General features: G+C 42.8%; 1 protein-coding gene across 1 annotated transcript in view; it reads left to right on the plus strand.

The window, feature by feature from the left end:
* Window positions 1-8,831, plus strand: part of YPEL2 (yippee like 2) — an 82,921-nt gene extending 74,090 nt beyond the window's left edge. Inside the window, exons 5-6 of the mRNA XM_070931993.1 lie at window positions 2,834-3,156; window positions 4,117-8,831. Coding sequence (XP_070788094.1) covers window positions 2,834-2,923 — 90 coding nt within the window. The 3' untranslated portion in view covers window positions 2,924-3,156; window positions 4,117-8,831. The remainder of the gene's footprint in view (window positions 1-2,833; window positions 3,157-4,116) is intronic.
* Window positions 8,832-11,325: the final 2,494 nt, after the last annotated feature.

The following is an 11,325-nucleotide window of genomic DNA, read 5'->3' on the forward strand; positions in this document are numbered from 1 at the left end:
TAAGATCACTTGTTAATTTTGCCATTTCTGCACATTCTAAGATTTTGTTTATTAGTATTTCCTCTGGAGGAGTTGATTTATCCTTCCAGTACTTTGCAAAAACTAGTCTGGCCGCTATTGTAATATGAATTATAAGATGGATTTTATCTTTAGAAAATCCATCTCTGATCATTCCCAATAAAAAGATTTCAGGGGATAAATTTATTTCTTCTTCAACTATTTCTCGTAACCAATTTTGTATTCTAGTCCAAAACCTTTTTGTCTCAGGGCAGGACCACCACATATGATAGAAGGTGCCTTTTCTTGACCCAGTTGTTAAGTGAATCGCTGCTGTGGTTTAGTTAGTCACACGGTTGTTAAGTGAATCTGGCTTCCCATTATCAGAAGGTCAACAAAGGTGACCCCATGACCCCAAGACACTTCATCCGTCATAAGTACATGTCAGTTGCCAAGCATCCAAATTTTGATCACCTGACCACGGGGATATCTTGCAACCGTCGTAACTGAGAAAAACGGCCATAAGTCACTTTTTTCAGTTCTGTTGTAACTTCGAGTGGTCACTAAACAAATTGTTGTAAGTCGAGGACTACCTGTAAAGCCATAACTGGATGCCATGGGGTGTTGGGTCAAAATCTGGCGAAATAACAGGCCTGTCCATTCGAAGAAGTGATCCCTCCTTCTCTTTAGAAGGCAAAGAAATTACACCCAAGGGTTAGAATTACAGCAAGGCCTTAGAGCCGTGATGGCGAACCTATGGCACGCGTGCCACAGGTGGCACATGGAGCCATGTCACCTGGCATGCCAGCTCAGCCTCTCTAGGAGTCTCTGGAGGCTGGGGACAACAAAAATGTCATTTCCTGTCCAACCGGAAGTTGGGAAACGGGGCGTTTCGGGCTTCTGAGAGGGTGGAGAAGGCTGTTTTTGCCCTCCCCAGATGCATAGAGAGGATCTGGAGCCAGGTAAGAAAGAAAAATGGGCCTACCAGGCCATTGTGTTCCAGGAGCAGGGGGTGGGGAAGGGGGGTCATGCATGCATGCATGCACAGGGTGGGGCACATAGAATTATGGGTGTGGGCACGGGCGTGCTCGCGAACCTCCCCCGTCCCCCCTTCCTGGCACGCGATGGCAAAAAGGTTAGCCATCATTGCCCTAGAGTTTCGCTCCAATAATTCATTCATTATTCAATTCAAATATTTGTAGCGTGCCCTAGAGCGATACATCTCGGGGAAAGGCGCAATCGATGGAGAATAAAAGCAGAACGAGATAAAAAGCAACCTTGGTCAAAAGAAAAGCGAGACACCAAACTTTCTCCATTCGAGAACCATCCAGATTAGCTGGACTTCAACTCTCAGATATTAGCATTTTTTTTATATTTTATTTTTATTGAAACCAGAATGGAATGGGAATAGGAATAAGGATAGGATAGGATAGGATAGGATAGGATAGGATAGGATAGGATAGGATAGGATAGGAATAAGAATAGAACAAAACAGAAGAACAGAACAGAACAGGAAGGGGAAAGAAGAAAAAATATGGAATAGGCTAGGATACAAATGAATAGAAGGGAAGGGAAGGGAAGGGATGGGATGGGATGGAATAGAAAAGAGGATAGGATAGGGTAGGGTAGGGTAGGGTAGGGTAGGGTAGGGTAGGGTAGGGTAGGGTAGGGTAGGGTAGGATAGGAATGAATAGAAGGGAAGGGAAGGGAAGGGAACAGAAGGAATGGGATGGAATAGAAAAGAAAGGATAGGATAGGATAGAATAGAATAGAATAGAATAGAATAGAATAGAATAGAATAGAATAGAATAGAATAGAATAGAATGAGGAGAGAAGAAAAAATATGGAATAGTATAGGATAGCAATGAATGGAATGGAATGGAATGGAATAGAATAATAGAATAGAATAGAATAGAATAGAATAGAATAGAATAGAATAGAATAGAATAGAATAGAATAGAATAGAATAGAATAACAGGGTTGGAAGGGACCTTGGAGGTCTTCTAGTCCAACCCCCTGCTTAGGCAGGAAATCCTATACCATTTCAGACAAATGGTTATCCAATCTCTTCTTAAAAACTTCCAGTGTTGGAGCATTTACAACTTCTGGTGGCAAGTTGTTCCACTGGTTAATTGTTCTCACTGTCGGGAATTTTCTCCTTAGTTCTAGGAAATTTCTTAGTTCGATGCAAACGCACCCCTCCTCTGGGTGTGACACTGCCACACACATACAAAAGGGGGAGAGTTTATGGTGCCATCATGGTCCCCTTTGATAGGATTTTGAAAATTGGAAAAGAAGGATGTGTTAGATTATTTTTTTCCCAGACTTGACAACGTTAAAACGTGTGGACTTCAACTCCCAGAATTCCCCAGCCAGCATGAAATCCACACGTCTTAACGTTGCCAAGTTTGAAAACACTGTTTTAAATCAAGGGACTTTAAGACCAAAATGTGCTTAGATACATTATCTGGTTTTCAATTTCTCGTAAAATTAAGCTGAAGTTGACCATATTCTGTTCTAGGCATTCCAAAATGTTTTCATTGCTGTCATCTGGTCTTAAGAAATAGGATCTTTCCAACTCTCCTCTTCCCCATCCTGTCAGAACGAATCCCTCTGTCGCCCCACCATTGTGGTAGAACCGATGAAGCTTCATGGATGAGAAGGGAAACCTCTTCTTCCCCCAGGACAAAAACAGCCCAGTTGTCTTTTGACAAAAAGCGCCTTTTTGAGTTTACCTCATGAACGTTTTAAGGAAAGTTTGAACCGTGACTTTCAAAGCCAGATTTTGTTAATGCCTTTTTTTTTTTTTGTCATTGTCGTTGTTGTCGTTTCAAAGGAACACGCCTTTGAGAGCAGTCAGAAATATAAAGAAGGCAAATACATCATCGAATTAGCTCACATGATCAAAGATAACGGCTGGGATTGAACCGCCGGACGGAAAGAATGACGACTGATCCACGCGAGCGTTCACTCTTTACGACTGGACATTTATCTCCGAGAACGAGCAAGCGACTGGCACTCGCTGGGGTTCCACGCATACGGGGGCTTCGTTGTCGTCCTGAGACACGCTTCCTCGCACCCCCCACCCACCCAACATCTCTGCCATCCTGAATCGGCGACCGGCTGCCCACTCCGTCTCTTTGCTTTTCGTATCCGTTTGTGAGTCCAACCTCGAGTTAGCGTTCTAGTCTTCCTCTTTCGCTATTCTGGCATTGTGTTGCGTTGCGTTGTTGTTTCTTCTTTTTTTTTTCTTTTTTTTAACAACGACAAAAATCAAGGAATGAACCCAATGCCAAACCGTTACACAACTTATATCTCAGTAGAAACTGATGGTTGCCTTTTTTGGGGGGGGGCACTAGAGTCAAGGTTTATGACTCCTGGGGGGGGGGGAAATCCGTGCTTTTGGGGTGTGGGACGAATGAGAGGGAATGAGTAAGGTTTCACTCGACCCCCTTTGTCCTTTTAAAATCCTGACAAACCATAGCTTGAAACTTGCGGACTGTAAAAAAAATAATATATATACCTCATGCCTGTCTTTTTCTCTTGCGTCTCAAAAAAGTGTAGGCCTCCCTAATTTTAGACTAGCTAATTTTAGTATTCTCCAACCAACTCAGTAGCGGGATTCAACTCCCGGCGCGAGTGCATGCGGAGAGCGTTTTTGATGACGTCTGGGCGGAGCCTCCCACCACCGCCGCTACCTGTTTGTTGAGGTGGTTTCTCTTGATCTTGTCTTTATGCTGAGCTCGCTGGAAAGAAAGAGGAAAACGCGATTGAAAAGGGATGTTTTTAACATCTTGGGTTTCTAGAGAATTAGCCCACCCGAAAACCCCGCAGAGATAAGCCTGATTATCTGGGGGATTTGGGTTTTTTTTGTTTTGTTTTGTTTTTTTGGATTGTAATCTAGCATCACACAATTGAGGTCCCTCAAGGATGCGTGGATTGTGTCAAAAGCAAAAAAGGGGGATGCAAGCAGAACGTAAAGATGGAGGCAGAAGTCACTTTTATGCCTATTTACGGATGTCCTAGCAACTCCTGTAAAGTCTGCTGTGGGACGTACAGATATTGTAGTTGGAGAGCCAAAGCTTAATCCTCTTTGTCTTGTCGTGTTTTTCTTTTTAGAACGTCTCCTCACACAAGTAGCAGATTTTGGCCATAACGTTGCGCGAAGGAAATATTTCAGAGCCTTGAACGTGTTTAAATTTTGGGTTCAACCAGGAGAACCTGTGGGCCATCAGCTGGTAGTTCCATCCATTCCTTCACTTCTGTTTTGGGAAGATTGAGAACCAGTGAGAGCGTCCGTTCCTTCCCTCTTCCTGCATCCCAGCCCACCTTCTTTCTCCTCGGTGGCCTTCCAGAGATTTAGCTCTGGTGGTTTAGGGTCTCTGTGGATTTTCTTTGAAGGATCTTCCTTGCAAACGAGAATAATAAATTGGGTGGTGTCACCAACAGTGAATCCAAAAGATTCATTGGTCGCTTCCGCTAAATCACCAGACTTGACCGAAAAGTCCTTTTGCACTGAAAGAAAATGTTCTGTGTGTTGAGAAAAATAAATAGAATAAATAACGTTTATAATAGGGAGCAGGGCAAACATTCCTGTCACTAGCATCTGCATCTTCTCTTACCCACCCACCCCTGATCTGAAGAGGACTCGGCCATTGTCTTCCTTTGTTGGATCTGATCTTTGAGGTTCAGAAGCAGAGGTGGTATCCAGCCAGTTTGCCCGAACCCGTAGCAGAAATTGCGCTGTCCCGGCTCTATGCCATCCTATTTAGGCAGGTTTTTTAGGCCGGGCGCATGCACGGAAGGCACGTGTGCCAGCAAAGCACATGCGCGGATGTGAGGCACGCGCGCGCACCAGTAGGGAAAGTACCGTAAGTCAATACTACCCCTGTTCGGAAGCTTGTCTGAAAACGATCCCGTTTTCCCAGGTTGCAAAGCTGGGAAAAGTCCCCCTGAGGTGTATCCCTGAGTGGCTTAAAAAGCATCCTTGCCCCACTGACCTAGCTAAGGATTTAATTGTCTCTCCGGCTTTGTGGGAGATAAGACTGAATGGCGCTCTGGATGAAGTAAGTCTGGAGATGGACTTATCTAGGTGGGAGAGCTTTCCTGGAAGCCCCTCCTTTTGGGTTCAAGGAGAGCCTTGAAGTCAAATTATGGGAGGCTGAAGGACCTTGGAAAAATTCTTGGGCTGTGTCTCTGTCCTCTCCCATCCCCACCCGCCACTCCAAAGCCCTCCAATTCCTCACCGTTGCGTTTTATAGGATCGGTCAATAACGGTGTGAAATCTTTAACGCCCTTTGACCCGACACATAATACAGAGCTAATTCGAATGGCATTGATCTCTTTAACCTCTTTCGGTGATTATTATTTTTTTCCATCCTGTTTTTTTTTTCTTTCTTTCAATTTCATTTGGGTAGGGGGTGGAAATTGTCCCGGTGGGATCCTCTGTAGCAGGGGTTTCCACCCTTGTCAACTTTAAGACTTGTGGACAATTTTAAGACTTGTGGACTTCAATTCCCAGAATTCAACGCTGGCTGAGGAATTCTGGGAGTTGAAGTCCACAAGTCTTAAAAGTTGACAAGGTTGGAGACCCCTGCTCTGTAGGATTCAAAGCAGCCCATAATAGAGAGAAGGAAATATTCCATAATTGGCAAGAGATAAAATAAGTTCTTAGCAAATTATTTTTTCTTTTAATGTTCTGGTATCTTTTTGGAGCATTTCTTTTTTTGGGTGGGGGGAGAGATAATTTCCAAGTTAGCAGAAAAATTGGGAGAGCAGGAAAATGAATTGGACTGTACCACCGACAGAGACAGGAAGGAGGGGGGGAAAGCTCTTCGTTTTGTCACTTTAATTGTTTCAGGGACTTAGCTACCTGCTGGTGTTAAGACCGACCTGTGGTTTCCACTATATTATGTGCCACCCCAAAGGAAGACTTGTTTGGAACTTCCGGATGGGAGATTTAGGAAGAAGGGGTAGATTTAACCATGTGGTTCTCAAACTTGGCACCCTTTAAGACCTGTGGACTTCAACTCCCAGAATTCCCCAGCCAGCATGGAGAATTCTGGGAGTTGAAGTCCACACGTCTTCAAGTAGCCAAGATTGAAAAACACTGATTTAAAACATGGATCTTCCAGGAGGTATCTAGTCCACATTACTGCCAGCGAAGAGATATGGAAGCAATATCTGAGAGTATAGTACAGTAAATGAAGCCTTGGTCTAAAATTATGGAGCTATGGGTTCAAAATTTAAATTTAATATAGGACTCATTGTGTGACTTGCTAGCTCTTAGCCAGTCCTATTTTCCAGGAGGACCTGAGGAGTGAAAATCATGCGTGCAATCCTGAACTCCCTGCAAAATGATAATACTACTTTTAAATATGCAAGTTTAGGTCTCAAGAGGCATTCCTGATTAAAAATTGAGAAATAGAAATATAGAAGGTCTAATCTGTCACAACTTCGGTAGGAATTACACAGGAACAGAGGCTGAATTGTTTCCAAGGACATTATCAGCTGGCCACAGCTGGGCCTAACTACAGATAACCCCAAGCTAATATTAAATATCACCAAGGTTTTGCATTTCAGAGCCTGGGCCTACAAAACGGCTTTAATTTTAGTAAAATCCAGAATCTCCAGGGCTCATGAAAAGTATTCAAGAAAAGTATTGCAGAAAAATATCTCCCAGTTGCAGTATTGAGATGCTCGTCCCTTTGGTGGTTGTGATTTGGAGCGGAGGAAAACCCAACAACCTCAAGTACAGTTGTGTTTTAGGGGTGGACACCAGTACCTCAGCCTAGCAGCTCGTAACCTCAATTCTTGATCGTCCTGATCTGGATAGTTGCAAGTATTTCTCAGTTTCTACAACTTTAAAGAGGGGTGGACTTCAACTCCCAGAATTCCGCAGCCAGAGCTGGCTGGGGAATTCTGGGAGTTTGAAGTCCAGCCCTCTTCAAGTGGCCAAATTTTGAGAGACACTCAAAATGGCTGAGATTGTGAAATCCTGGGATAGAGGATAATCCATAAAAATTGTAGTATCCATCAGCTTCTCAGATGGTGAGGTGGACTATCTATCTGTTTTGAAAGACTGATTTGGGGCAAGTGGAGGTTGCTTATTTATTTGAGGAAAAGGTGATATTTCTTCCCCGGGATCATGTTGGTATCAGCCTCCAAAAATGGCGTGCAACCATCTAAAGTTCCTCCATTGGTCTTGCCTGAAGGTCTCCCAAGATATCTCCATGGGTGCAGACGCAACGTATTAACATTATGGCATACAGGTCAGCCCAGGATATGAATTTGTAATCCAGGTTTCATAAGAGAACTGTTCAGATATTTGGGAAGTTGGATGCTTCCAGACTTGAGTTCAGGTAGAGAGGAAGAGGGAGAAAGTTCTACCTTCTTCTTCTCAGTCCTGGCCCAAAAACCAGCTGGGTGGAAACTTGAGTCCTTCATTCTCCACTGGTGACGGGATGGTGTCCTTTGCTATTCCTGAGGTGGCAAGCTAGTTAAGAGGACGAAGACAATTTGGGTGATGTACACTGATCTTGCTGCTTCTGATTGACGTCCCCTTTTTTGCAATAGATCCAAGTGGGATCAGTAGATCCTAAAACCCTTGTGCCACCGTTCGTAGTGCATTGAAAATGTAGACTGGCCTCAATCGTTTTTTTTTTTCTTTTCTCTTTAAATACCGTGTTTTTCAAACTTGGAACCTTTAAGGGGAGTGGACTTCAACTCCCAGAATTCCCCATGCTGGCTGCGGAATTCTGGGAGTTGGAGTCCACGCCTCTTAAAATGGCCAAGTTTGGGGGAAAAAAAACCCAGCTTTCAATAGATGCGTTAGGACTCTGGGAGGCTTTAATTAATTCCTTTCTTAGCTCATCCTGTCTTTTTTTTCCTCAGGGCTTCCAGCTCGCAGTATAAAAACACACTTTTTTTTCTTTTTTCTTTTTTAATTTACAGGCTAATGCAAGCGACTGTTATTTATTTGATTGTGAGTTGTTTGTTCTTGTGTTTATTGCAATTTATTGCAGCGGTAGAAGGTGCTGCAATATTGTTGTTTCTACTGCAATATTTTTACGGCAAGCAGGTTAGAGAAAAGGGAGTCCCGTGGCAATTTGCTGCCCTCGACAAGAAACAAGCCCCTCAGTATCTTGATCCAAGCCAAAGAGTCTGTTTTCCCTTTTCATTTTTGTCCTCCTCATGGCTGCCATCGTGTACAAAAATCCACTAAGCTGTGAATGGGTCTTGTCATCCTGACCCCGTGTGATTTGTGTGGTGTTTTATTACCAGGGAGCTGTTTACAAAAATCTTTGTCCGCCTCATACAGTTTTTTCCTCCCAAGCTTGGCACCTTTAAGAGATGTGTGGACTTCAACTCCCAGAATTCCCTCCAGCCAGCAGGGAGAATTCTGGGAGTTGAAGTCCCATACCTCTTAAAGCGACCACGCTTGAGAAATAACTGAACTAGAACTGGGTTTTCCCGAACGGGTTTTTTTCCACGCGCGCAGGCATTGTAGCAAGGCAACACAAATTGTCGCACTGACTGCATTGGGGTAAACCAGGTTTCCGTAGTTCTAGCCCTAGTTCGGTTTGTTTTGGATCAGAAACCGGTCTGAGTAGGCGTTAGCAATCCTGGTTCATCGATCTGGGGGCGAAGGGAAGTAGATTCGGCCTTCACTTCGGCCCCCTTTGACCGTGTTCCTTTGGTGGCCTCCAAAATAGCATTTCTAGACCTAAAGTGATTAAAACTTTGTCCCAGTAAAAATTTCAGCTGGGTCAAACTGTTGCATAAAATACAGAAAATAGCATCAGGACATAAAAGTTTGGTGTATCCTCCCTTCTTCTCTTCTCTTCTCTTCTCTTCTCTTCTCTTCTCTTCTCTTCTCTTCTCTTCTCTTCTCTTCTCTTCTCTTCTCTTCTCTTCTCTTCTCTTCTCTTCTCTTCCCTTCCCTTCCCTTCCCTTCCCTTCCCTTCCCTTCCCTTCCCTTCCCTTCTCTTTTCTTTTTGGTGTATCCTCCTTTCTACAGGACCATTTCCCAGTCCCTAAATCCTGGAAAAACCCTTTTTGCATCCCAGTAAAATCATCTCACTACCAAAACACTTGCTTTATATATATTTTTCCCCTTTCCAAAGTGTCTGACTTTGGACGAAGAGGACCAATAACACCAGCTTACTGAATTGCGCTGTGCGTCAACGTTGCGGTTAGTGACAGTGAGAACACACTCCCCTCTTCCCTCCCTGTAGCCTTCCCACTTTGTGGTGCACAAACACACACAGACACACACAAACGCAACCCCCTCTTTCAAAATGCAATCATGCCAAGCGTCGTTCGGAGGGTTGGGGGTGCGTTTCGGGCCCGAGATAATTTGTGTGCTAAATATACATTTCATAGCATCATTTCATGGGTGGAAAGATGAATCACCGTGTTTTGTTTTTTTTTTCTGCTTCCATACGAGCCCATTTTTGCCTAAAGCCAATCTTGTTTTGTGGTTTTTGGGAAGCAGGGATATAATCTTGTGTAAACGTTCAGGAATTGTACTTTAAAAAAGTAAATATTTTTTTTAAAGAAAATAGAGAGCCCGGAAAGACATTAGGGGAGAAACAGGAATGGTGTTTTTTTAAAAAACTTTAAAATAAATTAATAAACGCTGCATAGTAATATTTGTGCGGGCAAATATTATTATTATTATTATTGTTATTATTGCAAAGATATCATGGATATCCTTTATCCTTTCCCTAAATGAAGAGACTATATTTCTAATACCAGCCCATCATGTTGGACATCTTTGTGTTTACAAAACTGTGTATACTTTATACTTTAATATTTAAAAAAAAAAAAGAAAGAAAGAAATCTTGGTTTTATTTTATTGGTGTTTTATTTGTTTGACAAATCCTTCAGGTCTTATTTTGCTTTAATAATAAAGGTTTACTTGTCTTATTATTGGTTTGTTTGTTTTTTTAATGGCCTAATTTGTTTTAAACCGTGTCACACGTTGGCGTATTGTAAATACTACTTCAGTATTAGAAGGAAGGGAGAATTGTTTTGTCCGATTTACAACGTATATGTTGGTGCTCATTTGAAAGAAAAATAAAAAGTTTTCAAATATTAAAAAAAAAAAACCCAACACACAGATGTTTGTCATGATTTTTCAGGGAGGGAAGAACAATTTCGATGGTACCACTCTGGAAATGTGCAGATAGTCCTCGTTTAGTGACCATTCGAAGTTGCAACAGCACTGAAAAAAGTGACTTACGACCGTTTTTCACGCTTACGACTGCTGCAGCATCTCCATGGTGATCAAAATTCAGACGCTTGGCCACTGACTCGTATTTATGACGGTTGCAGTGTCCCAGGGTCACATGATCCCTTTTTGCGACCTTCTGACAAGCAAAGTCAATGGAGAAGCCAGATTCACTTAACAACCGTGTTACTAATTTAAGCAGTGCAGTGATTCCCTTAACAACTGTAGCAAGAAAGGTCGTAGAATGGGGTAAAATTCACTTAAGAAATGTCTCACTTAGCAACAGAAATTTCGGACTCCATTGTGGTCATAAATCAAGGACTACCTATAATCCATTTTTTAAATAAACAATTAAGAGAGTCTACAGAGGATCAAAAAAGTCAAGATGGCAGCCCAAATTATCCAGCTGAATATTTGGAATAATATCCCCTTATATTTGGAATAAAAAGAGGCAGGCATTTGATTGCACAGTTGAGGCTGCCATCTTGACTTTTTTGACCTTGTGTGGGTATCCTTCCTCAAAGAGTACAGGTAGTTCTCAATTTATGACCAGTTGCTTGGCAACCAAAGTTACGACAGACTTCCCCAGAGGGACTGACAGCCCGTTTGAAGTGCTGATGTTGGGCTCTGCCCCCTGGGGGGATCATGTGACTGCATTTTGGGCCCGCCCTTAACAATCGGCCTGCGTTTATGACATTTTTCCTGGAAACTGGCATTTACTTCCAGTCTCTGACAAAATTCACCCCATAACAAACAAGCATTCACTTTATGATAGCCATATTCGCTTAGCAACCATAGGAAAAAAAGGTCTTAAAAATGGCTCCGGTCACAGGATGACCTGCTTTATGACTGTCACGAGTCATGACTATAATTGCCACACTCACAGGTCATAAGTCAAGGACTACAGGTCATCGTTAACTAATGGGAGCCCCATTGTGATTGTTAAATCAAGTTTGGTTGCTAAGCAAGGCGCTTATTAAGTCCCAATTTATGACCTTTTTCAAGTTTTTAAATGAGTCATGTGGTCGTTAAGTGAATCTGGCTCCCCCTCCTCATTGAATTTGCTTGTTGGAAGCTGGCTGGGAGGGTTACAA

This window comes from Pituophis catenifer, unplaced genomic scaffold, assembly GCF_029215685.1.
Source record: "Pituophis catenifer annectens isolate HBS135680 unplaced genomic scaffold, rPitCat1.0.hap2 SCAF_1, whole genome shotgun sequence".
Lineage (NCBI taxonomy): Eukaryota > Metazoa > Chordata > Lepidosauria > Squamata > Colubridae > Pituophis > Pituophis catenifer.